Below are 27,406 nucleotides of genomic sequence, written 5' to 3'. Positions count from 1 at the left end.
GCTTCCCATCCTTCTCATCCACAGCTTCTCATCCACTGCTTCTCATCATCCACTGCTTCCCATTCTTCTCATCCATTGCTTCCCATCCACTGCAAGGCTTTACTATGCACAGATAATGCTTATTTTACAAGGGGGAAACAGGGGAACTGTTGCAGTGACAGAACCCAGGTGAGTTTTCAGACTTGCCCCCGTCTCATTCCTGACATGCCACCATCACACAGGGACCCAGCACAGTCATTGCACCCTGGGCACTGCTTTTGGCTGTTGTACTGAATCCTCCAGTTAGACTGAAATGCAACTTCTGCTGTCAGAGATCAGGAAACCAAACCAGGTGTTATTGTTTTACCTGCAGCAATTCCCTTAGATGAACACTGTGCTTCCCTGGGTAGGGAAAGCACAGTTGAAATGCTCCCCATGGCTCCTGTCCAGGCTGTCCCTGGGAGAGGTGGCTCTTGTGGTGTGGAGCAGTGATCCCCAGCAGCAGCTCAAGGGGAGCTGGTGGCAGTGATCCCTCACAGAGCAGCTCCCAGGGAATTGCCAGCAATCTCTCACAGAGCAGCTCCCAGGGAATTGCCAGCAGTGATCTCTCACAGAGCAGCCTCTGGCAGCATCCCCAGGCTGTGCCAAGATCCATCGTGGTGCTGCAAGCCCAGCCAAGAACAGCCTCAGCCCCAGGGAGGTTCTGCCCCTGCCATGCCCTGGCCACACCAGGACCACACTGCTGAGAGGCCACACCAAGCATTTCCATAAGTTTTTCCTCTTTTTCCTCTTCCTCATTTTGAAGCTGGCTGCTGGGTATAATGAGCTGGAAATAGTGCAAACCCTGCCTTGGCTCTCTGAAATATTCAACTATCTGCAGGTTTAAAAAGCAAGCAGGAAGGCTGGTTAATGAGGAGCAGAGGGGAATTGGGGCTGTTTGGTGCCTTTTTCGAGCTTTCCAAGATATCTGGATTTAATAGGCTGTTGCAGAGCTGGGGTGCACTGGAGTTGGGAGTGTTGGCTTCTGCTTTGCCTTGATTGAAACTTCCTGATCTATCATCCCAGGTTTACTTTTCCTTTTGATGTTTCTGACAAATTTTAATGATAAAGTTTGGAAACTTTGGAGCTGGCAGTCTGCCTGGAGCTGATAGTGCAGAAATGTTTCAGCCAGCCCATTCCCACTCAGGCACAGCACAGAACTACATTGCCTTTCTAAATCTGGGATCTCAGCTGTCCCCAACCAGAAGTGGGGATATTAATTTGGCAGGGGACAGTGTGAGAGCCCTCTATAGGCTCCAGTGGGTTCTAAGAATGCATGAGGTTACTGTCACTAAGTAATGGTGTTCCCTCATATCTGAAGATGAAGCACCTGCTGTCTAAAATTTTCTTCTTTCTCTCTCTCCTGTTTGCCATGGCCATGCATCCCCTGCTGCTCTTCCAGGACTCAGAGCTCTGTGTGAGCCCCCTGCTCTGGGTTTGCTGCTGTCAGAGCACTGAGCTGTTCCTTAAACTCAGTGGGACACACAGAACATCCAACCTCTTCTCCAGCAGCAGAGCAGCTGTGCCCTTGCTGGGGCTGTTCCAGCGATTTCCTGAGAACATCACTTGTACTCTGCTGCTCTGTCTGGGTGCCGGAGGGAACTGCAGCTTCAGGGACTGATTTCCAGCAAAATGAAGCTTTTGGCTGCCCATCTGGAGATGGAAATAAAGTAAATCATAGAATCATAGAATCATAAAATGGTTTGGGTTGGCAACTACCTTAAAGCTCATCTAGTTCCAATCCCTGGCATGGGCAGGGACACATTCCACTGGACCAGGCTACTCAAAGCCTTGCACTGAACACTTCCAGGGACGACAAGTGACCTGATAAGTTTCAGAAGTGATAATTTGACTTGTCCCTACAGAGAAACGCAGGATTCCCTCCTGGCTGCTGAGGCCAGGCTCTGGTGTGTGTGTGTGACCTGTGCTCAGCCAGCCTGGGCAGAGGGGACCCTGAAGGTGTTACCCAGGGGAGCTTCTCAGGGGCTTTTTCTTCAGATATGGTGAAGGTCTCTTGGAATTCAGACAGGCAGGAGCTCCCTCAGATCCCACATTATTCCTGTAGCACAGCAGGGGCAGCACTGGTTTTACATCTCTGCCCATCATCCCAGGACTTTTCCCTCCCAGCAGAAATCTCCCCAGTGGGAAGCACCTGGAGGATCACCATGGCATGGCAGGAGTAAGAGCCTTGCAGCAGCTTGAAACCATGCACAGCTTTTGATGTGAGAGTGGGGAACTGCAAAGGGGTCTCCCAAATAAACCCCTTGCTCTGCTTTGATGTGGCAGGGCTCAGGAGCAGAGTTAAATTTCTCTCTGTGATTCCCAGGCCACCTCTATTCTGCACACAAAGAAATGCTTAACCTTGCAGGGAGTTATGTATCACACTGCAGTTTGCTGATGCATGAAAATTAACTATTTTTTGCATAGGAAAATAGAAGCTATGCTATTTAATAATTTAGTATAAATATCCAAATATCAGTTTTTTCCTCCTACTATTTATTTTATTGCGTTTTTCCTTGTCTGTAGTAATTCTTGTCCAGAATAGTTATTTTTAGGGCACTGCAGGAGATAAGTTCTGCTCTCTTTTAGCTAGGTCTCCCTGTAAGAATTTTGCCTTAAATGCAAGGAAGAACTTTTGAAGTCAGGATTTACTGCTCTGGGATGGTTGAAGCACAGAGTGATCTCATATTAACAACAAGCTGTGCTGTCTTTGTGTTTCATTTCCACTTTAGATCAAATATTTAGAGAGGCTGCTGGTGGCTCATGGGCTTTGACAGGGGTTTGGTAGAGGAAAGTTTGCTGATGTTTTTTAAATCACAGAATGGTCAAGGTTGGCAAAGCCCTCTAAGATCATGGAGTGCCCTTGGAGTCTCTCACTGTCCCCAAGTGCCACATCTAAATTCTTAAATGCCTTCACAGATGGTGATCCCACCACTTTCCTGGCCAGTCTGTTCCAATGCTTGACCACCCTTTTAGTAAAGAAATTTTTCCTAATATCAAATCTGTGCACAGTGTTTCAGGAAGGCCACTGTAGAAAGGGTCTGCAGCAAGGCTGCCTGGCAATAAACAGAAATTTTGGGGATCAAGGGGTAGAGATCAAAGGTTGATGATGTTGCAACCACTTCTTTCTGGAATATCTTCTCTAAAACAGAAATTCAGATTTTGTATAGCTGTGTCTGCAATGTCACATGTTACACCTAAGAGTTCAAATATAAAAAGAAGGTGGGACCTATGGGGAGGGGAGACACTGGAGGCACTTTAATGGAGAAGGAAGGAAATGTTCAGTAGATGTTCAGTAGATGTTCAGGATGACAGAGAGGGGGTGAGACTGAGTAGCAATGGAGAGAGCAGGGCAGGTGTTTGAATATGTGGAGAACCAAAGGCTTTGGGAGAGATAATAAGGCAGTTTGGGTCAGGAGCTGCAGGCTCTGCACAGGAACTTCTGCTTTGCTGTGGAGCTCACAGGGCAGAGCCTTCACATGAGTAAATAAATCAAAGGTGCTAAAAAGCTTTGGTTGTTCAAAGTCAATCATCCATTTAATAGCACCCAATATAAAAGGCAGTCTCAGGTCAACTAAGATGAAAAACAACTGAGAGGCAGCGGCAGTTGTGTGTCTGGAGCTGAGCTGGGTCTGCAGGTGGCTGCAGCAGCCTGGAAACAGAGATCTCCTGATGGGGGAGAGGTGAAGGGATGTCCCCAACCCCTTCAGCAACCACTAGAACAGCAAGCAGTGTGTTATCAGCATTATTCTCATACTAAATCCAAAGCACAGCACTGTACCAGCCTCTAGGAAGAAAATAAATTCTATCCTAACAAAAATCAGGACACTCCATTATTTATTTATTTATTTATTTGTCTAATACTGTTTATTTATGGTCCAGTGCCCAGAGGTCTGCTTTGTGCTATGACCCTGACCCTGGTGCACAGCCATCCCCCAGCCTCCCCTCCAGCCCCTCTTGGCTGCCCAGGCTGGAGCCCAAGGCACCCATGGAGAATTCACCTGTTGCCTCTCAAAATGAGTTCTCTGATGAGTTCTCTGCCAGGTGGTTGCTCCCTGCAAGCTCTGCTTTCCTGGCCTGAGTGTCTCCCCCTGTTCTGCCCCAAGCCAGACCAATGTTCATGCACACAGGGTCCCACACAGGGCTCAGTGCCCTGCAGCTCCCAGCAATTGTACAGAGCACAAGGAGGGGCTGACTCTGCTTCCCTTGTGCTGCTACAGGTGTGAAACAAATGCACTGAAATCAGCTCTTGACATTGCTTTTCTATTTAAACTGAGAGAAAATAACCTGGATAGTGAAAGGAAAACTGAAGCACGTTATCTCCTGTTTTCAGGAGGAAAATGGTGGCTGGAGAAAGCTCTGTGGGCTACAGGCATTTCTGTCTGAATCCTCTTCTAAATGTTTGGGTGATTTTTGCTATAACCTCTATTAAGCAGCAATTACATTGAACCTAGCCAGGCTATTTACACCCTGGGGAAGTCTAATTCCAGCACTTAATTTATAAACAACCTGGAATTTCTGTGGAAGGCATTCCTAGATACCTGTGATCAAAAGTCCAATATAATGGGTGAGCACAGAAACCACCACCCCCCTCACACACACATATTTAAATCAGGTCATTACAGCAGGCTGAGAATTATGTGGGAAATAAGTAGAATCTTCACAAAAGATAGTGAGAGAAAATGTGTTAGATCAGTCCTGCCTGCCTCCCTACCTACAGCTTACATTTGATAACTATCTATAGCTGCCATTAAAAATAATTTCAAAATTACTTCTAACTCTAGGATGACAAAAGGCTTGATTTCATGATAAAAGCTGAGCAGCTTGGGGAAAATTCTGGCATGCTAATGGACACTGCTTAATGCCCAGGCAATTTCTGATGGGAATGAGGTGCAGTTTCTGACTACAATGGAAATGCCATTTTTCTCCAGTCCAGGTCCTACAGGGAAGATTCCCAGGCATTGTCTGCTTGGTGCATGCAGCATTACCCATCACCCTAGACAAGAACCAGGTTTTAAGTCATTCCTCAATGTCTTATACTGACTGAGGTGGTAATTTTGAAATGAAAGTCACTTTCCCCCTATTTTAATGGAAATGCAAAGGCTAATCCAGTCACAAAAAAGGATTCTCGGTCCTTCTATCAAGTGCTATTCCCAGATTTTGGGTATGTCCCAATTTCACTTTTACCACAAAACTTCATCCTATGCTGCAGAGAAGAAAGGAGAAGTGCAAAATTGGCTAAATATTGTGTTTGATGAAGACAAAGATTAGCCAAATTCCCAAAGAAGAGATGATCTTCATTCCTGGGATGAATGACTGGGGAGGGGACCTGTCTCCTTAAGGGATTTCTTTCATTTGCTTTGTGCACCTGATGTTCCCCCAAGGCCTCATCCAGGCCCAGGAAGGAAAGATGTTCTGGGAAGATAAAACCCCCAGAGGTTTCCATGAGCTGTTGGCACAGAGGGGACGCTGAGGTGGAGCTGCTGGGGCAGTGGCAGTGAGCTTTGGTGAATGTGCCCAGGCTGCCCCAAATGGGGGCACTGCCACAGGAGCTGTCCTGGGTCACATGGAAAACACCACCCCAAAACTGTGCTCATGGCAAGGAGGCAAAGGAGGGGATCATGCCCAGCACACAGAAAAGCATTTATCACATGTTTTTCAATGAATTGAACCCCAGATCCTGAAGTTCAATCCCTGGCTTTGTATGTTAAATTGTCTTCTTCTGTGCCAGCCTTTGCATTCCTGTGCCAGCATTGCCCAGCCGGACCCTCCATCATTCCCAGCTGCGTTAGGAATGCACAGGAGTGTTTCAGACAGAGATTGTTCACTACATTGGAAACACCAACATCTCTCTCAGGTTATCTGCTTGGTGTGGCACTGACCCTTGTGCAAACAGCTGTGCTGGGCATTAGTTAAGTTTCAAAATTATGGAGCTGTTCCGTAAATTTCTTTCACTAGAAAATTACTGTAATTGTAGTAATTTCCTTGTAATGATGTGTGCTACATCTCATTAGCAAAGGCATTGGCAGGGGCTGTGCTCCAGTGCCCATGGCCCTGTTCTTGTGCAGAGCCACCCAAACGTGGGCTGTGCTGGCTCTGCAGCCTCACCGGGGCAATCTGGGGGTGAATCACCAGCTCTGGGGTGAATCACCAGCCCTGCTCCCAGCTGAGGGCCACTGCCCCAGCACAGCACTGGGAGGCTGCAGCTGAGGTGGGTGGATTTGGTTCTTTTGCCTGGGTCAGTGATGAGGAGCTGCAGATGATTTTTGGCGCGGGCTGGGTGATGCACAGCCCTTCTGTGCCCAGTGGAAAGGTTCAGATCAGACCTGTGGGGCTGGAGGTCATTTTCCCCAAGAGCCCAGGATGGAAAGCTCAAGCTCACATTCCCCTTTTTTAAATGAATGAAGTCTCTCCTCCTGGCTTCTGAGGGGGCTGGATGGAAGATCCAGGGTGGAAGCCAATTCCTGTTCTTGCTGGCTCATGTATCTGCACATGCATACCCCCAGGAAATAAGGAAAAATAGTTCTCATTTTTATTCACAGGCCCTACTAAAATCCAATTTGCTTACCCATAGCTGTTGGGCGCTTGCAAGTAAGTGGAGCTTAGAGCATTTTAGAGCTCACAGAGCAATAAAAGTAAATAATGAAGAACAGTCGTAATAATAGCTGAAAAATATATTCATAATATACCTGGAAAATATATGAGCAGTCTCAGACTCATGTAATTGAAAACATATTTAGCAAGCTCAGGCTCAGAACAATGACCTTATTTTGTAGCTGCTTTAAGCCATTTGTACCACTGAGTGGATTTCCAGAAACTCAGCCACCAGATTTCCTATACTTTGGACGATTTATGATCTCAGTTTGATTTTTCCCTGGGCTGTGTTAGCGAGTGAGAACAGCTTGATTGTGTGAGTTAGAAGGTATAAAAGCCACTTCTGGACTCCTCACATTTTCATGATGGCAAATGGAGATATAATAACATCCCAGTTGGGGCTTTCTGAAGCTCTCTCCCATGTCCTTCCCTCTTCAGTCAGTTCTAACTTTGATAACTCTGTTGGGCTGGTAATTTGCTTTGGTCTTTGCCTGTGATTGAATTATTTTGAAAAGCTAGGGGAAAATGAAGATTGCAGTCTCAGGAAGAAGTGATGGCAGGATAGCTGTGGCCTGATGATCTCTTTTCTCAGCCCATCAGTGTGAGGGAGGCAATTTCTAGTTAGTGGCACTTGTCCTTGCTGCCAGCTGGGTGTTACCCTCAAGTGCTGGGTGTAGAGGGGAGGGAGGGAGTCACTGGAAACAGGTTGTCTGCCTTTAGTATGGCAGTCCAGATAAAAAAGTCACAAATACTTGTGTAGATCTAGATTTTAAGATCTATATGATCTAGATCTCTTTGAGATGACCTAGATCTACACAAGTAATTGTGACGTTTTCTTTTGTGATTTTTTTTCTCTCTTTGAGAGATCTAGATCTTAAAAATGATGGAAACTTTATTTGGTTTAGTAAGATATGGTAAAGAATCTAATTTTTCCCCTTATGCTTCCTGTCAGGAGCAGCTCCCAAGGGCTGAAAGATCCCAGAGCAGCTCTCCAAGGAAGGGTGTGGGTGAGCCTGAACCAACTGAGGCTCTGCCTGTCCCTGTGGAGAATTTGCACCTCTTGAACCCAGCAGTTTTCTGCAAAGAGCTGCTTTCTGGAAGTCTGTTCCATTCCCTGCTGTGTGCAGACTCTTGTGCTGCAGGAGAAGCTGGGCCTGTCCTGATAAGGCTCCTCCTGCCCCATCAGCTCTCCCTTATCACAGCAGCTGCTGCCAGGGGACCTGGTGCTGCTGCCATTGTGGCCAATCCTCCTCACCAGGGGCTTTTTAACAGTTTAATCTGAGCTGGCAGATCCCAGCCCCTCTCTGCTGCTGCCTCTTATCACCCTGAGGTTCCCTGGAGGCATCTTTGCCTGCTGGGCTCCAGAAACCCAGGCTCTCAGGCTGCTCCACAATTATAGATATGCAGCTCAAGGATTATCTCCTCACTCAGAAAGGTTTTTGCTTTGTGTGCTTGCAGACAAGGATTCCAGTTTATATTAAATAACCATCAGCTTTGAGCTGACTGGTTCTTGGTGCTGGTGGCTGAGGGGGAGATGAAAGTCCTGAGCACTGCTTGCAAATAAAATTGGTACTTTTATTCAAATTCTGCGGGGTCAGAATGCTTTTCTTCAAGCAGTGCTGTGGGGTCTCCAGACATTAAAAATTTAATAAAACTCACTGTCACCTCCTTCTTCCTATAGATCCTTACATCATTCTGGTTTATTACTTCAGGCTGTTAAATGCCAACAAAAACTCAGGGCAGGTTGGTTTCCAGTGCTCTGACCTGTCATGGTAGTTGGTATCTGTCTACCTGTTCTCTCTGGACACTCTGAGATAGGAGTCAGAGCAGTGTTTTGGCACAGATTTCAAACACAGATATTTCAGAGGCTGCAGCAAAAATGCATCCTGGAGCACTTTACTAAAAAAAAATAAATTATATCAAAACCCCAGAGCAAAACAAATCAAGCAAGAGTAAAATGCAAGACAGAAGTTATAGGATATAAACTAGATAAAGGGTGTGGATTTTTTGCCTTAAACTTAGCAACACCTTTGTGTTTTTCAGAGTTAAGCAAACTGTAAATTCAGATCAAAGAACTCTCCTGAAAAAAAAAAATCCACTCTACTTTACAGTTTCTCTTTCCCAGGAAGTTGGTTTATGTGACTTTCCTGGGAATTTATTTCTGCTGCCCCATGTGTGGAAGGACAGTTTGAAGGTGAACAAGCACTGATTTATGGTTTACAATAAAGTGTTCTATATATAAAGAATTGCTTAGCCCTTGTGGGATTGCAAAGCTGTCATCCTTTTGATCCTGGTGCTTGAAGATGTGCATTCATCGCCAGGGAGGATCAGAAGAAGCCAAACCTGGATCTTAGCCAGGATCCTGCACAAATGGGAGCACTGAGGGGGAAAAGCTCCTTGTGCAGGGGTGCAGGGTGGAGATGGGAGCTGGGGATGGGGCTCCTGCCTGGACAAAGCCTTTTTGTCTCCTCCAGGACAGGGTGGCAGCACAGGGTGACCCTCCAGGTGACACTGGGGGATGCTCAAGCAACAGGCTCTTGCTGAAGTGCCGGTGCTTTAGTGTTCTCAAAATCAAAATAAAGCAGATTTAGGACCACTCCCTGAGCTGTGCATTGCAGATCTGCACCCTGCCTGCTGCAAAAAGGTCACATTTTGGGGAGGGAATGGGGAAAACAATAAAGGCAGCTGGACCCTGCCTGCAGCCATTGTGGTGCTCTGGAAATGGTGCCCTCCTCACCCAGTGCTGCTGCAGACTGCTCTCCTGCTGTGTTCCTTCCATAATTGCCAATTAAATGGGCATCTGAGACTCAGTTTATCACTGCTCTAAATTTGTCTGTGCCAGGCAAGGGAAACTGGGTTAGCATTTGGCAGTACAGGTATGTTTTAGGAGCAGCAGCCTTACTTTAGGGAAGAAATATTGATGTGTATGTGAGGAGTTGGATAATTTTTTTCCTCTAGCATCATTTCCTGAAAAAGAAACAGCAGGGTTTATTATTGATTTGATTAAATAATAAATGATACATTCTCCTACCACAAAGTAGGCAGCATTTCCAGCCTGTGACTCTTCTGTGGGTATGAATGGAAAGATCTTAAATAATACTTGACTTGGGGTAGTTATTCCCCCCAAGCACTGCTGCACACCAGAGTGTGGTGTCAGCAGCTTGGACACGAAATGATAAATTATAGTTTCTTTAGAGTTTCTTTTGTCTCTCCTGTTGCTTTATTGCTGAGCTTCACAGGAGCTTTGTCACAGGAGCAGCTTTCTGGGTTCCTGTCCACAGAGCACAGAGCAAGGCCCCAGATTTATCAGCTAACTGTAATCCATTGTCACCTTATCAGTCCAACTTGTGAGAGTCCTTCTTTCAGCCCCTTGTACATGAATTTGATAATTTCTTTTTCCCCTTGGTCATTTAAGGAGTCCATAGTGGCCCCAGTATTCAATGAACACTTGGACCAATATATGAAATAACAGAGAAAGTCTGTGGCCAGATTTCCACATCAGTGAAATCGCTTCCATTTAACATTTCTGCCCAGAGCAGGGACATGGACTGTGCTGGAGAGGATGCAGAGATGGCAAGAGATAATGCTGTAATTCTGTTGTAATTCCAGCCCAGGGTCTTTTCCTGTCTGGTAAATGTCCCTTAATGAGCATCCTGCATTATTTGAACATAGGGTAGACAAAACACTCCATAATTTTTTAAATGTAATTAAGTGTTAGGATGAAGCTCACCAGTCTTTCCTCTTTGGGTTTGAGCCATGCTTTGACTTAAGAGCCCAATCAGTTGCCAATGGCCACTGCATCCATTCCCAGGAGCATCTCCATCTACTCTGGTCCATCATCTTCCTCTGCTCTGGGCCAGCCAGAGCTGCAGATCCCACCCTGAGGCCTCTGAGCTCTGCTTTGGCTGGGGGACAGTTCTGCAGAGGTATTGGAGATCATTTTGGTGTGAAGCTTTAAACCTGTAAATAACTCTTGATTCTCAGCCCTGCCCCTCCCTTTGCTGTCCCTAATGGTGCTGTGTTGCTGTTTGCAGACGATGGGAAGCTGTCCCTGGAGGAGTTCCAGGCCTTCTTTTCTGATGGGAACCTCAACGAGGAGGAACTTGAGAAGCTCTTTCACACCATTGACTCAGACAACACCAAGTAAGCCCAGGGTGCTGACACCCTTCCATTTCACAGTGTTTGGATCACATCAGGGTGTGCAGCAGCTCTGCACAGGCTGCAGGAGTGCAGCTTGCTTTGCAAAACTCTGTAAAATTTCCATTTCTGCTTGGTTTGTGTCTTATCCTGACAGCCATCTTGATTTCTTTTGTCCTGGTGGTTTTTCAGGCCATTTTCTGGCCTTTACAGCATCTGAAACGATGCTTAGTTTAATGTGGGCATTTAAATACCTCTTCACTTTTTCTCTTTATCTAAAAGCTTTGCTGTGCTGTAAAAGGCAGCAGTGTGAATCTCTCTAAGCACATCTGTCCTGTCTCTTTGTGGTGTCTCTGCACCTAGACCATTCCTACTTCACTTCCAATCCCAAAAATGCCCAGGAAAGCTGTGATTGTTCTAGCACTTACAGAAACAAACCCCTTTATCTCCAAGGTGAGCAAGCGATTGAAAAATAATAATCTGGTTGATTATAAATCCTTCTGGCAGCAGGGAGATGGAGCTTTGCCCATGTGAGTGCTGCATTTTCTGCCACCCATCTAAAAGATCCAGTGGAAAGCAGTGATTGTGCTGGAGGGCACTGGCACCAAAGCAGCAGCTGTGAAACTCATCAACACAGTACAGGCACTGCTGAAGAATTTCCAAGAGCAAAGTAAATGTGAGGTTTCTCAAAATCATGTCTTTTCAATGTGTGCACTTTCCAAAGTTTTCCAAGGTCGAAAATAGCAAAGACCAGCCTGGTATTTACCTTTCCCTGCACCAAAGAAAGTTTAGTGATCTTATTACTCTTATTACTAAGTTTAGTGATCTTATTAGTGATCTTATTACTTTAACTCTCTGGGAATGATCCATCTTTTCTAAAGGCTCTTCTCCCACAGCTGCTGCCTCCTGCTTTGTGGGTCTGTTTATCCAGCTCCAGGTGATGCTCCCAGATGGGCTCCCAATGGACTCTTGGGTGCTCACCTGCCCCTATTCTGAAATAATTTCTGGCATTGCCTGAGCCTATCAGTGCCCACCTGGCCTTTGGAAGGGTGCAGATGGTTCATGTGCAATCCAGGACACTTGGGGTGAGTGTGGGGAAGTTTCTCCTGGTCTCCTTGAAATGGGAAATTTGATTGCAGCCCATTTTTGCTTGGGGATTGTAGGGAATTTGCAGCTTCTCTGAGCCTTAGTAAAGGATGAGATCTAAACTGGACAGAGAGAAAATGTGCCATTTGTAAATGCTCTGAGCAGTGCTGCTGGCAAGGAGCCTTGGTGAGGAGCTCCCAAGTGTGACAAGAGCTCCCAGAGTCCAGCAGGGATTGTCCTTGGCCAGGCTGGCTGATGGAGGCATCAATACCTGTTAGGGACTGGAACGTGCAGAGAGCAGCAGAGCATCTGCTCTGCTTGGCTGGGAGGAAAAGCAACGAGCTGCTCACGCTCCCAAGCCAAACCCTGGCATGAAACTGGCACTTGTCTATTGATTTACAAAGCACAGACATCTACAGAAAATTTATCTAGCTTGGCAAGGAAAATATTCCTTGTTTGTAATCTGCAAGAGCTGCCTTATTCTTCAGAAGACCTATTCAGAGCCAGGCTTCCTCCTGCACAACTGGAGTTGTTTGAACTGGGTAATTTGCTTGATGCAGTCTTGCATCCAGTACAGTCCTTCAAGTCCAAGTCCTGTGTGCTCTCCCCTTGCTGTGCCCTGGGTACCTCACAGGGAATGGGTTGGAATGGGTTCTGTGGGAGCCTGGCAGGGGATGCTGCCCCTGAGTGAGAGGAGAGGAGTGGAGCTTTCCTTTTTCCATCACACAGGGGAAGGTAGAAACAATATTAATTTGATCTTTCCCAAAGGCTGTGTGAATCACAATTTTTTACTATTTGATAGAAGATTATTTATTTTTAAGTTTTCTGAAACTCTGCTTTATGTCCCCATTTTTTTAATATAGGCCATTGAATCACAGTTTTTTGCTATTTTATAGAAATTTACTTATTTTTAAGTTTTTTGAAACTCTGCTTTATCTCCCCATTTTTTTAATATAGGCCATTGTGTTTGTTTAGTGTGCAAAGCAAAGTTTGCTATTGAGATTACATTACAGCAAGAGGAGAAAATGAAGAAGATTATGTTCCTGCTGATTATTAGTAATTGCTGCTACCAGCCAATTACAAAATGTTGATTCAATTTCCTGGGGTATTTTTAGCATCAGAGAGCTGCCTTACTGGAGTGGATGAAATGAATGTCTGCACCAGTTTCTTGACTGGGATTAGCTGGGCAGACAGTGGAAAAGAGGAAATCTGTGCAGAGGAGAGGGAGGATGAGGGGGGCTGAGGATGCAGGAGGAGCTGTGCTGCTCTGGGTCTGAGGGGCTGTGGCTGGAGGAGTCTGAGCTTCTGTCCCAGAGCTCCCAATGACAGCAAGGTGCTCTCAGCAGGATGCTGAACTGAAAGGGAGATTCCAGAATAACCCAGCAGCACTAATGAGCTGCTTCCATTCTTCTTGGCTGCCTGGGAGGTGTCTCTGGGGCATTAATGGTGAGGGGTGCTGGGCATGGGCTGCAAACACCCAGCCCAGGTTCTATACCAGATATCTCCATGAAGAACTGTGCTGTGGGTCCCACAGTCACCAAATCACTCATCTGGCAGCAGGAAGGTGCAAAAGGTGTCCCGTGTTCCTCTTGGCATTTTTAGGCAAAATTATATTCATAAACAACAAAAAAGTAGCATTTTTCTCTCTGTTGCTCACACTATCTGCTCTCCTTCTCCCTTCCCAGCTACAGCTGGGGACAAGAACAAAACATTTCTGAGTGGTTTTTCACCACTGGTTTTAGCTGTTATTTCAGGAGGTTTCAGCAGTGCTCCTTGGGGAGCTGCCTGAAGATTACTGAAGAGATAATGATATGTTACAATTAATACCAAAGCTACTGGAACAGCACAAATAATGTGCCATATATGGACACACATAACTAAATACATACTTTTTGCTTAGTGGTAGAAATGGGCTTTAGAAAACATTGGATTAATGGTTACCTGGGAAATTCAGTTAATGGTTACCTGGGAAATTCACTTATATTTGCAGAGTTGTCTACACACTTGCTTACTTTTTCTAACAAGATGTATCAATTTTAAAAGGAAAAAGTCTTTGCAGGAATGAGATCAAACAAGTTTTAGGGTCACAAATGAACAGCTGAAACCCTTTAAGGGTATTTCTGTGATACTGGACAAAGCTTTGTCTGGCTCACAGCTCCCATGTCCTGCCAGCTCCCTGGGCTGGTACCAACTCCCCCTCTGCATCCCCTTGGATGGAGGAAGCCCCTCTGAACTCTTGGGAAGCACTGGGATGTCAGACATGGCTGTTGACCAAACAAGGGCAGCCCTTGCAGAGGATTTTAAAAATTCCTTTTCTGCTTCATTCATTTTTCATAGCTGGAGAGGACAATCCTTTGGGGAGGGATCTGCTCACTGGAGCAGGACTGCTCAGATGAGCTGTACAGGTCCATTCACAAGGAGACAAGGACATGGCATCAGCATTCTGCTGCTCTGTCATTTGTTATCTCTTTGCTAGGCTTACAGCTACTCTTTTAATGGCTTTGTTCTCCCCCTCTCCCCAGCCTAAATGAGCTCTTCTCTCCAGTGGCAAACACTAGAAGAGGCTGGAGTGTGCATGTTGGATAATTAACAGCAGCTTCTCAGAAGCCTTTGCAGCTTCCCCAGACTGTCACCGCTGCCAGAGAATTGTGACAAATGGAGAACTGAGCTCTGCAGCCTGTCCTGCCCCTGGCAGTGCCACCTCCCATCCCTGGGGCTCTGACTGGGGCAGGCTGTGCTCCAGAGGGGTTTGAGGGGATGGAGGGGAGAACTGATGCTGAGCAGCATCCTTCTGAGGATCCTGCTCTGACCCCTCAGCTGCCCGGGGAGCACAGGGAGCTGTGTTATAAATCTCAGTAATTTGGGGTCACAGGGGGCTGTGTTATAGATCAGTAATTTGGGGTCACTTCAGGGTGCAGCGATTTTGCCCATGTGAGTGCTACATTTTTTGCCACCCATCCAAAAGATCCAGTGGGAAGCAGTGATTGTGCTGGGGGGCACTGGCACCAAAGCAGCAGCTGTAAAACTCACCAACACAGTACAGGGTGTGGTCAGGGTAGGTACCAGCCTGCTCAGAGCTGGGGGACAGGTGCAGGACCCCCAGAAGCAGGTAATGATCCTGATGAGCTCCTCTGCCTGCACTAATCAGTCCCACAGTGGAGCAGAGCGTGTCAGGCCCAGGAGCACTGTGCCAACACAGCTGTGCTGCCTCCAGCTCTGCAGCCAGCTCCAGCACTGGGAGGGACCCACAGTGCCAGGAGGACAGGGAGGGAGCTTTGGACTGCCCCTGCTTTCACTGGCATCACCAGCTGTGGGGGCAGAAGCTCCCAAAATGGGTCTTACACTTTCCACAGACTGATTCTGGCTCTCTGAGTGCATCCATACCCAGAGGTGAGATGAGTTTCTCAACACCTCCCTTCCAGCACAGCCCTGCTCCAGACCCACACACCTTCAGTCCCTCCTGCCCAGCCACCTGCTGTCCTGCTGCTCCAGCCCTTATTTCCCTCTGGTGGACAAGGTCTGTTGTTCCTGCTTTGTTTGGCTGCCACTGTCCCTCCAGGCACTATGGGAGGCGCTTTCCCTTCCCACCACCCACCCCAGGGCTGGTGTCCTTTGCTGTGAGACATCTCCCTCTGAGAAAATCCATTTTTTGGATTGTGCAGGGAGACTTCAGGAGCACTGCTCTGCTCTCTGTGCTTTTCTCTGGGTTTCTGCAGTCCAGTCCTCCTAAATTTGAACAGAAAGTGCTTCTACTTCTTGAGCAAGAACAATGATGATTGTGATTATATTTTTCCTGGCTTTTTTTTTTCTCCCTCTCCCTAATCTTGACTATTTGCATTGCAAACCTGATTCAGTGGAATGCTGTGTTTGTCTGAAGCCTGCACTACAGAGATGCCTGTGCCCATTGAAACCAGCTTCATTTCTGAATATGGAATGTTCTCAATTAACTCCCTGGGAAATAAACTATGGCTGGTTTAATCAGCCAAGATTTTGATTAACTGATTCAAGAGATAGTTCTTGTCTCTTCTGAAAAGGACAAAATGATTGCACAAAAATTACATGTCTTGCTCTAATTTCTGGCTCTCAAGAGCATGGGCACTTGGTGGATTTTGTTTATGTGGAAGATGTTTTTGAGTTCTAGCTTATTCTTCTCTAAACATGTAATTTAAACTATACAGTGCTCTATTTTTCATGTAAGTGAAGAAGTACTTGGTGCCAAGGCTGGTGCTCAGCATCTGTGTGCTGATGGAGACACAGAACATCTCAGGCTCACCAAAGAAAAGGGGCTTTAAAAACAAATCACCCAGTGGGAAGGTCACTGCAAGAAGCACAAAGCTGAAAAACTGCACGGAATCTTGTTTGAACTGACATTTGAGGCCATTTTTTCTATTTCTAATGCAATTTCCCAGGTGTTTTCCCTGCCAGTCCCTGGGGAGAGGCTGTCTTGTGCTGAGGCAGATTGGCTCTGGGAGCAGCAGGCTGGTGCTTACTGCAGAGTGAGAGGGCTGGCAGGGTTTATCTGTGCAAATGGAGCGAGGAACTGTCACACCAGGGACCTTTCTAGATGGAAAAGGAGCTCGGCACCTTATTTTGTGGATTGTGCATCTGCATCAATGGTTTTCCATTCTAGGGAATGGAAAGACACCAAGATCTTGCATTAAAACCATAAAAGTGACCAAGATGTTAATTCTAACCAGCCACTTGTGTTTGAGTCATGTCTGGGGCATTCAAGGAGATTGTAGACTTTCCCTGCAGCTCCAATTGTGCAAATTAATTGGGGTTTTTCTGGGTAAATGTGCTTAGGGCACCAGCATCCAGCAGCAGACATGTCCAGCTGCTCTTTGGTGGGCTGAGCAAGCTCTCTGCCTGGGGACTGGATTTGGGAGGAGGTTTTTAGATAATTTTTCAATGGTGGAAGAAGAGCATTCATGAGAAACAAAGACATTGGGGAAAATACAGCAAGAGGGTCCAGGGATTTCTTGCTTTACTATTCTTTTACTTGTTCCCTGCCAGTTGTGTGTTACATACCCAAACCTGCACATTTGCTGCTCTAATTTCTTCTTCTCCTCCATACAACTTTGGTCATAAACAAGATACCTACAAAATCTAGAAGGAGGAGAAGGCTGATTTACTTTTACCTCATGCGCTCAATATCTTGTTATTTCCTTCTGGCAATTAGCAACCCATTCAGCTGAGCTCTGAACAATCCCTCTCTCCTTTGCAGTCCAATATTACAGAGATTACAAGTAGGAATTGGATTAGCCCAGGCTTTCTTATCAAGTGGAAATAGGCAAAATGTTAAATATTCACTCATCAAAAAAAGGCCATTTCTGACTGTTTTGTAGCATTGACAGTTTGTACATAAAAACATAAGAGATCTTTTTCCTCCATAAAGAATATTCATTTGTTTTAGTGGTCTGCTTTCAAAACTGAGCTGAAAGAAATAATGAAAGCTTAAAAAGGTGGATGTATGACTTCTTTTGCTGTAAAGGAGAGGGCCAACAAGTGGAGGGCACTTGTGTAACAGCAGCTGGAGCGTAGCTGGGCTGCAAGCCGGAGGTGTTTGTGCCATTACCGTGTCCCCGAGATGTCGCAGCCCCCTTGGCTTGGCTGCCGGGGTGGGCAGGACGGGGTCACAGGGGGTCACTCGGGCTGCTGGAAATGGCTCTTGGGGGTCACTCAGGGGCTCGGAACCTCTCCGAACCCGGCAGCGATTTCCAGTCCGTGTTGCGATCCCTCTCAGCCTTTCCGCCGCTGTAACCGGCTCACCCCGCGCTCTCTGCCCATCTCTGCTGTCCTGCTCGGGGGGGTGACACAGCCCAGTGTCCCCAGGGCCCTGCGGTGGCATTCGGGGGGTGGCCCGAGCCCCCAGCCCTGCCCGGCAGCCCGGCTGAGGGCCCGGGAGGAGCCGCAGGGCCCGGCCGCGGATGGGCAGGATCGCTGCGACGGATCGCACCGGGGAGCGCTGCCGGGGATCACTATCGGGAATCGCTCCTGGTGATCACTATCGGGAATCGCTCCTGGTGATGGCACCGGGGAGCGCTGCCGGTGATCACTATCGGGGATCGCTCCCGGGGATCGCTGCCGGGGATCACTATCGGGAATCGCTCCTGGTGATCGCGCCGGGGAGCGCTGTCGGGGATCACTATCGGGGATCGCTCCTGGTGATCATTATGGGGAATCGCTGCCGAGGGTCGCTCCCGGTGACCGCTCCCGGTGCTCCCTCCTGGTGATCTCTCCCAGTGATCCATCCCGGTGACCGCTCCCTGAGATCGCTCCCGGTGCGCGGGGCCGCAGCCTGCACTCTGACCGCTCTCGGACACGCTTGTTCTGTCTTTTGCCCGGCCAGGTGGAAAAGGCGCTCCCCGGGTGGCGGAGCAGGGGGTGGGAGCTTTTCCAGACAAATTTGTGTTTCTGTGGGTTTTAAAGCACTTTTCTGAGCGCTCCGCTCAGAAACATTGCACCACATAGAAACCCCGCGTCACGATTTTGTGAATGAGCATCACAGGCTGAAACCGTTCTTTTCCTTCCTGTTACTTATTTTATATTTTTCTGCAGATAGGGAATCCATTTCGCACAAACTCTAAATAGTTACAGCAGCTATCCCTGTGACAGAGTTTACATTCACAGCAGTCCAAGCGCACCGCGAACAGCTGGCATCTAAAAACTCTGTCTGAGCCTGACAGCAAAATGGATGTGCCGCTAACTGCTGTATTTACTGCTCCTGAAAGGCCTTGGGGAGATGAAGAGCGGGGTTTACAAGCAGGCTGTGCTGCTGAAAACACTGCATGGGACCAAAATGTCAGAATTAAATAATCAGCTATCTCAATGCAGCATCATGATAACTTCACAGAAAACCATGCTGTGTTTCCAAAGTGGGGACCCTGAGAGCAAAGAAGTTGCCTGTGCTGCCTCTGTGCTGCCCATGAGGTGTCCAGCCCATCCCTCCAAGGAATACAGTCCCAGTTTTGCCTGGCCCTGCCGGGTGATGAATAGAATCAACACAGTAATCATCAATTTAATACATTTGGAAGTGCCGTCCCTCCTAGCAGCTAGGTTACTTGTAGGCTGTAATTAAACCTGCCTTCTCTTTCCTTTGATGCACTTGTGGGCAGAGTGATATTTTTCAAGAAAAAGTCATCCATTAAAAATAAAAAAAAAGGAGGGTTTTGATGTAATTTATTAGGAATTTGGCACATACAGAGACTTGAAAATGTTTCATACTGTACTAAATGTCTGTTTTACTTAAGGTGGTGACTATGCTTAGAAACTGTTGGATTAAGATTAGTGAATCAGTGTGCTGCATTGATATGTTTTTCAGGATATTAACTGTGCTGTTAGCAGGAGACTTTTTTGTGTAATCATCTTGTTCAGAGTTTTTGTGAGCTTTTCAAGAGATTCTTCTTTTGTGAGTGAGTGGTTAGAGGTTCTGGCCATCTGTGACAATAAACCACGAAATGGTTTTACAAGGAATGATCCAAGAGGACATTGCCAAGGCTGGAGAGGGGCTGGGAACACAAGCTCTATGAGGAATGTTGGAAGGAGCTGGGGTTGTTTAGCCTGGAGAAGAGGAGGCTCAGAGGTGCCCTGAGTGCTCTCTACAACTCCCTGAAGGGAGGTTGCAGACAGGTGGGGTTGGTCTCTGACAGAACCAGAGGGCACAGTCTCAAGCTATGTCAGGGAAAGTATAGGTTGGATATTAGGATAAAATTTTTCACCCAAAAAATAATAAAGTACTGGAATGCTCTTCCCAGGGAGGTGGTAGAATCACCATCTCTGGATGTGTTTTAAAAAAAGACTGGCCATGGCACTTGGTGTTATGGTCTAGGTGAGGTGTTAGGGCACAGTCTGGACTCGATGAGCTCAGAGGTCTCTTCCAACCTCATTATTCTGGGATTCTGGGATTTTGTGCCTTAATCACCCAAAATTGTCTTCCTTGTGCAGAAACAGCTCCACCAAACTTTGCTCTCAACACACAGATCCTGGCTGGCCCCAGCTGGGTGTGGAAGGGGGAAACCCTCCCTTGCCCACAGTGGAGCTGCAGAGGGCTGTGGTGGCCAACCCATGGGTAGGGAGGGGCAGGACTTTATTGTGAGTGTGAGTAGTGTGCAAGGGTGTGAGTGTGAGTCAGTGTGCAAAGGTGTGAGTGGGTGTGAGTAGTGTGCAAGTGAGTGTGAGTAGTGTGCAAGGGTGTGAGTAGTGTGCAAAACTGTGAGTGTGAGTGGTGTGCAAGGGTGTGAGTGTGCAGCTTCACAGGGTCTCGTCGTACAGGCAGGGAGCAGCCTTGAACAGGATGAGTAAAGGAATGTGTTTTATCCTGAGCCTACCAGATTTGCTGTGCTTGTTTGCAGAGAAGGTCAGCTCAGTTTACCTTGGAAAATCAGTGTTTTCCAGATTAGTGGCTTTTAATGAGGGCTCTGCTGCCCTGGTGCTCCAGAGGGAAGCACACAGAGCAGAGCTCACAGCTCTGGGCACCAGCATTGCCAGTGAACGTGGGTGTGTGCTTTGGAAACTGGATCTGGGCAGCAGCTCAGCTAATGAGTACTCAGATGGCTTAAAAAGGCAAGGGGCTGCAGAGAAAACCGTGTGAAAATGTTTCTGTTAAAGAATATTAAACACTGAAACATGGCTGTGCAGGGGCCTGGTGCAGGAGTGCAGTGCAGCCCCAGGGCTGCTCACCCTCCATCCTGCTGAGCAGAGCCACAGCTGGCATGGGGTGTGAAAGGGGCAAAACTGCCCCATCTTGGTCATCATCTGCCTAAGTGCCAAGGAAAGGTGTGCAAGGAGCAGGAAGAAGCCAAACCCCAGGTTAGGTGAGCAGAGCATCCTTGGGGGGCACTGGACTTCAGCCCAGCTGGTGAGTGAAAATCCTGTTGATAGCAGGTAGGAGGAGAGAGACCATCTCTCAAAGCACACAAAATGTGTTATAAACCCCAACCCTGCTCCACAGGTGATGAGACTGTAATACAAAATTAATATGGGAAAACAATACAAAATCCTCCTTTTGTTTCTCTATTTCTGGGCAATTCTTTGTCCCTATTTTTTTCCCCTCTATGTTACCAGGGCTTTGGAGAAAATCATGTTTTGTTGCTGGGCTTTCAGAGGCCCTTACTGTGCTCTCCAGGTGCTCAGTGATGGAGCACATGCCAAGGGAAGGATAAAGTTATTGGTTTTGCTTAGGAGAAGGCAGCATTTTCCTCCCCTTCAGGAGCCCCCATGGAGCTGCTCTCCACGGGTGTTTTAATCTAAATCATCGTGCTGCAGTACTGGCTGCGTCCCAGTTAGGTGCTGATCCATGTGCACTCTGCAAAACCTTTCCTCTTTCATATAATTTGGATTTTGGGAGAAACCTCTGTCTGAGGGGATGATGAACCCTGTGTCAGCTCATTCCTCATGGCTCCCCCTTTGTGGTGCTCTCTGCCCCACTGGGAAAAGCAAATTCCTGCTGGGTTATTTCAGGCTCAATGTCTTTATTGTTGCACTGGATAGGGAGCAGGGCAATTGTGCCTGCACCAGTATGTGGTGCACCACCTTAGAGTTATTCCTGTGAAGCACACCACAGATTTATGTCATGCAAGAAACATCTGGCAGCAAATGAAGACCATCCCTAAAGTAAAGCCAGGTGGGCACAGAACCCTGATTGCCAGCTTGCCACAGCTAAAGAAATGAAGCCCAAACCTGATTTATGTTCTGAATCCTTCTTTGCCTGTGTCATTTGAAGCTGCAGGTGGCTGGATGTCCCTCTGATTCTGGACAGCTTTGGCATATGGTTTCTGCTGTTCCTTTGCATGTGGCACACCAGATTTTGAAAGTCCTTTTATAAGTAATACCATAAAATTGGTTTGGGTTTTTTTCTTCAGCAATCAGGTGGGTATAAGGAAGGTATTTGGGTAGGTCTTGGGAAGGATTTACCAGAATTCACCAGTAGATAAAATGATGGGCTTGGAAAGTTATTTAATTCTTTAGAATTATTCAGCTCCTGACTGGCATCCAGTATCTGGTATTTCTCTTGCTCTGTCTGGAATAATTTCTCTCACTGTGGGGTTTGTGTAAAACATGTTTTATTGAGCTCAGAAACTAATGATCAGAAGTGACCATCTGTGACCCCTTAGTAGGCATCTGGATGCATATTTGCCACTTCTGAGGTGTTGAGATAACACAGAGCTGCTGCTGATGGGGCTGGAAGCCTTATCATCAGACATAATAATACATTCCAGCTGCACTTGTTGTTTTTTAGTCTTTCCTAAATGAAAATGAGTTCTGCAGGTGGTTAATGCTAGAGGATAATTTGTTTCCGTGCTCGTTTGAAGCCTTGTAGCAAACCCAAAGCTGTGAATAAAAGATGGAAATAAAAGTAGAATGTGATTTCAGGAAAAAAGCCCTTCCATTTTCTGTGCTGGTGAAGTGACTAAGCCGTGTGGCTGCTGATGCAAACCTTTCATCTGCCCAAGGAAAAGGGTTATTATCTTCAGCTGAAGCTGATGGGACACTGAGCAGCACATCCAGGCAGATATTTGCATGAGAAACGTGAGGATGAGACTTTGATGTATTTGCAACTTCTGAATCCCCGTTATGTTTCTGATTGTACTGCCCTTTGGGAGTGCCTGGGACACCTTTCCTGTGGCTGAGCTGAAGCCCAGGAAGGAAATTTCATGCTCCTCTCCTCCACATTATCTCTTTCATTCTGAGATAACTTGTTCTCTCCTCTCTTCAGCTGAAGTCTGGAAAAATATGTTAAGGAGAGCAAGTCAGAGGCCAGCCTTGCCTGAGGGAGGCAGGGAGATGCTGGGAGGGAGAGATGCAACAGCTCCTCTGTCTGATGGTGCCTTCTTCCTGGGATGAAGTCCCAAGGATGGCAGCATGTTCCAAGAAAGGCATCCACAGAAATAAGGAAGCTCATGAGCTGATGGAGAAGCAGCAGGGTCAGTGCAGGACAGCTCTGATAAAAGCCCTGTCCATGGACAATCCCCAGTCAGGGACATGGCAAGAGAGATGTGACTTCCCAGGGAGCCTCATTAGCTCAGGTGCTCATCAAAACACAGTTCAGTGCTGGGTGGGGCTTTGTGGGGAGAAATGTTTTTCTTTCTGGAGCATGCAGGAGGCACAGCCATTTCTCTGGGCAGCCTCTTGCTGCACAAGTCATGCATCAGTAATTACTGGACAAGTTAATTAAGCCCACTGAGGGGATGCTCTCACAGCATGGTCATTGCTCTTTGAACTCCTCCTTTGCTCTTTAAACTCCCACACACACAGGAGGAGCATCACACTTAGAGGTCTTTTCCTTTTCTTGGAAATAGTTGGATGTGAACAAGGAGAGAAAACTATTTCCCTATTGCCAATTGTTTCTCTGGTCAAATGATCCCAGGGTCTTTAAAAAGGGGGGAATGGTGGTAATAAGTTGTCCTTTTTTGTGGCCACAGCAGTTCATGGCTTGGTCTCTGCCTTTCCAGAAGCTGATCTGGGTTGAAGTCTGAGCTCTTGTGTTTGTCTCCTGCTCCTGTTGGAGCAATCATGTGCCAAATGCAGAAGGAGGATCTCCAAAGTACATCTTTGCCTTGAACTCACCTCAGAGAGTGCATACTCCTGCAGGGCTGGGGATGCAGGTTTGTGCTGCTCCATGCTGCAGCCTCATTGGCTGGAAAACAGAGAGAAGGCCTGGATTTTCAAAAAGACTTGGATTTTCTTAATTTTTTTTTCTCCTTTGGAAGAAAGACTTTTGTTTTGGAACAAGATCAGATATATGTGGGCCCTACTATGCAGAAAAAATTGTATGACACAGAAATCTTTAATTATTCCTTCATTTCTACTTAAACTTCATTATACTCTTCTTAGTTAGTTGGGTTATGGCTTCAATAAGCTCTTGAATTAGTCATATTAATGTAATAAAAATTGAAAGCTAATTCACAGCCAAGTGTTCTGGTACTTGAAAGACTTTTAAAATTATTTTCCTGAAAACACGAGAACAACTTGTCATGATTTTTCTTTTTAGCTTATTGTTGTGTACAGGAGTGTTAAATATTTGGTATGTGAAAAAGAAATTGGTAACTAATGCTCACATAAATGTTTTTCTTCTTTAGGGATTTGTGATACCTGATTGCTCCAAAAATGTACTCTGAAGGGAAGCTCTGGGATGGAGGGTTAGGAATGACAAGGGAGCTCATCAGGAGCTGCCAGCCTGACCCCCAGATCCTCTGAATATTTGCAGAATAAAAATCCCTACTGGCATAACCCAGGTGGGGCTTATTTAGTACAGTATGAAACCACCAGATGAGCCTGTAAATTGTTTTGTGGCTGCATATTACACACCCAGATCAGCCTATAAATTGTTTTGTGGTGGCTTTTGCTGTGCAGCTCCCAAGCTGAGCCAGAGCCCTCCTGTAAGAGCAGTGGGGACGTGGCTCTGTGTCAGCAATGTTCCCAGCAGGCAGACTCCTGGGGGATGGAAACAGCCTGCTCAAGTACCCACTGATTTCTCCTTACAGTTTTTCATCTGAACATTATCATATTTTTTTATTAAGTCAGCTTGTGACTTCAGTAATTTCTTTCATTAGCCTTATTCTGAAGGCAAGATGGCTTAAAATTAAAAGCAACTTCTCAGCTGCATTAACATTCAAGCACAATTAAGTTAAATCGTACAATGGCAAGATGTGAGGAAATAAAAGACCAATTTTGGCAGCAGCAGATCAATTATTACAATGCAGAATCACATGGGATACAATAACAGATTTTTTTTTTCTCAGTAACATGCCCTAGCTGCAAACCCACAACCACGTCAGTTGGTGTTTATAAACAATAACTGTCTTCTGGAAAATATTATTGAAACACTTTGTGGGTCGTGTTGCTGTCAAAATTACTTTTCATGTGTCTGCAAAGAACATTTGACTTCCCAGGCTGTGTGCTGGAGAGAGCTTTGGGGAACAACCAGGCAGGGTTGTGTCAGGGCTGGAAATGCACCTGCTGGGGCTCCCCTGAGCTCCTCTGCTGCTGCAGCTCCGTGTTGGAATCACCTGCTGCCAAGGGCTGGGCAGTGCCAGAGCCCCTGGGGTCAGGAGTGGCTCTGGTGCTCAGTGCTCTGGATCTGTGGGTTCAGTGGATCTGCCCACGAGAACACCAGGGAAGCTGTGCCCACAGCTCGCCAGGGAGTTTTGTAGGATTCAGGGAAATAATTCCAGGGTTTGAGGAAGATAAGTATCCAAGAGATGAAGATAAATTAGTGCAGGAGCACATTTTGCAGAGAGGGGCAGCTGCAGCTTGTGCCACCAGCCCTGCAGGAGTGTCCTGACCACGAGGGGCTGAGACAAGAGGTGACATCTTCTCCCCATGGCAGGCAGCACTTCCCAAAGAGGCTGTGCTTCAGCACCACCACCTCCTTTTTCAGCAGGAAACAGGGATTGGCCCAGGCAGCACCTCCTGGGCTCCAGGCATTTGTGCTTGCCTTGATCTGGGTGTCAGGGCAGGAGGATGCTGGCAGGGAAAGCCCCAATCCACTTATGCAGGTTAGACAGAGCAGGGATGAGTTTAGGTAAAGAAATAACTTCCCAGGATATAAATGGATGGATAAGATATAATTCTATTAAGGGGTCGTTCCAGTCCTTGAATGGCACTAATGATTGTGTGGGAATAGGAGGCACAAAGAGATTAGCAGCAATCTTTATTTCCCAAGCAGCTTGTCTGTTGAGATGTTGTTATGTAAACGAAGTGTTCCTGTGTTAAGGAGTAATTGTGCCATCTTGTCTGGAGGCAGTCCCAGGAAAGAGCTGCTTCATAGGGGCAGAATTAGGAGAATTGGTCCATGGAGAAAAGTATATTTTGCTAATTTTTATTCTGAGTAAATGGGAACAACCACATTCCTGTGTGAGTGTCTCACCGGGGTGTTGCCAGGCTGGATGTTTGTAAGGAAGTCAGAGGAGCTGGTGTGCCAGGTGTGCTGCGTCCCCCCTTGGGCAAAGGCCCCTCCTCAGGGGGGATGTACAAGTGCCCATTTCCCTCTCAGGGAACATCCAGAATAACTTGTGAACCTGTTCCAGCTGCACAGATGCTGAAGATGCTCTGCGTGAACCAACCCTGCTCTTCTGCACAGGCTCTCCCCTGTGGCTGGGGATGCTGACAGGGTGGGTGGTGTTGATGGAGTTAAGCCTGCAGGAATTCTAACTGCAGCCTTCATCTGTCCTTGTCATTAAAGTTGTCTTTCTTTCTTTCTTTCTCTCTCTCTTTTTGTCCTGCTTCCTCCCTGCCTCGTTGTCCCCTCTTGCAGCAATGTGGACACCAAGGAGCTGTGTGGTGAGTGCAGTCCCTCCTTTGGGCAGCAGCAATCATTGTGCATGGGGGCCCTCAAAGGTTGCATGAACCCCACTAGAGATTGCAGTGCTGTGGAGCTGGGGGATCTCAGCCCTGCTGCTGCTGCTCTGCTCCTTGTTCCACAGGAAAATTGGCAGAACTTTTTCATTTCTGTGCAACACAAATGGGGTCAGAGCTAAGCAAGGCACATGGACCCTGTTCAATAACAAGCTGGAGTTTAATTTCTGGAGGTGTTGTGGCTTCCAGCTTCACTCTAAAGTTCAATAATCCATCTCCCTCTGCAAGACCTGTAACATGTTTCTCCCCAGGCCAGCCTTCCTGTTCCCCAGCAGGCTGCCTGAGGGGTGCACTACCTCTGCTGTACCTCCCACAGCTTGCCAAAATTAAAGGCTGAACAGAAAATCTGTGATAATATTTTGTCCCACACCTTGACCAGAAAGGGAATGTTTCCTGCTGGGATTTCTGAAGGGCTTTGCTTCATTAGGAAGTGACTCAAACTGCTCCCTCAGGTGGATTTTTCTGTGGATGCTTGATATTGGGAAGTGTTTCCTGCACCCCAGCTTTTTGGGAGGAGATGGGAATAGAGGTGTGTAGCTTTGCAGAGAGCTCCTCCATCTCTTCTCCTCTCCTCCTGTGCCAGGATTCAGAATATATGAAGCCACCTCAACAGGTTTTCAACATTTACCTTCACCACTCTGGAGCTAATTCCAGCCTTTGGAAGCCTGGCTGGGAGAGGGTTTGCAGACAGAGATGGGGTTACTGGGTGCCTGTGCCAGCACCAGGCAGTTACTCCCTCCCTATTCCTCATACCTTAAACACTTCTCTGCCCGTGGGTGTGCCTGCACCAGGACATTGTCCAGGGTTTCCCTCCTCCTGGTGTACTCAACCCCTGCCCACACCCTTTTGAGCATCCCAGCTGGCAGCAAAAGCAGTAACATTTCCCCTTTCCACTGGTTATTCCTGCTTGTCCTTGCCTTGGTAGGCAAGAAACAAAGACTTCTACAAAATCTTTTTGGTTTGGTGAGGATATGAAGGGCTTATCCCATCCCCTCCATTCCTATTGCAGTAGGTCTCCCTGCTGGCTGACCCAAGAAATCAGCTCTGGGGTAACCATGGCATTGTTTAACCCCTCACAGCTTTCTCCGTCGCTCTGATAAAATCAGGAAATTGCATGGCTGTCACCCAGAGTGATCCCATCTCACTGCCTCTCCCAGGGGTGAAGCTGCCAGGAGAGAAGGGAGATAAACCCATCACCTCCTGGGAAAGCAAGGGG

The 27,406-nt window shown here is 47.0% G+C and overlaps 1 protein-coding gene across 1 annotated transcript in view; it reads left to right on the top strand.

Annotated features, from left to right (window-relative positions):
- Positions 1 to 27,406, top strand: part of NECAB2 (N-terminal EF-hand calcium binding protein 2) — a 69,651-nt gene that overhangs the window by 25,725 nt on the left and 16,520 nt on the right. Inside the window, exons 3-4 of the mRNA XM_064723161.1 lie at positions 10,647 to 10,755; positions 26,090 to 26,115. Coding sequence (XP_064579231.1) covers positions 10,647 to 10,755; positions 26,090 to 26,115 — 135 coding nt within the window. The remainder of the gene's footprint in view (positions 1 to 10,646; positions 10,756 to 26,089; positions 26,116 to 27,406) is intronic.

The sequence above is a fragment of the Zonotrichia leucophrys genome, chromosome 11 (assembly GCF_028769735.1).
Source record: "Zonotrichia leucophrys gambelii isolate GWCS_2022_RI chromosome 11, RI_Zleu_2.0, whole genome shotgun sequence".
NCBI lineage: Eukaryota > Metazoa > Chordata > Aves > Passeriformes > Passerellidae > Zonotrichia > Zonotrichia leucophrys.
The sequence above is the reverse complement of the archived record's forward strand: the minus strand, read 5'-3'. Positions and strand labels throughout refer to the sequence as shown.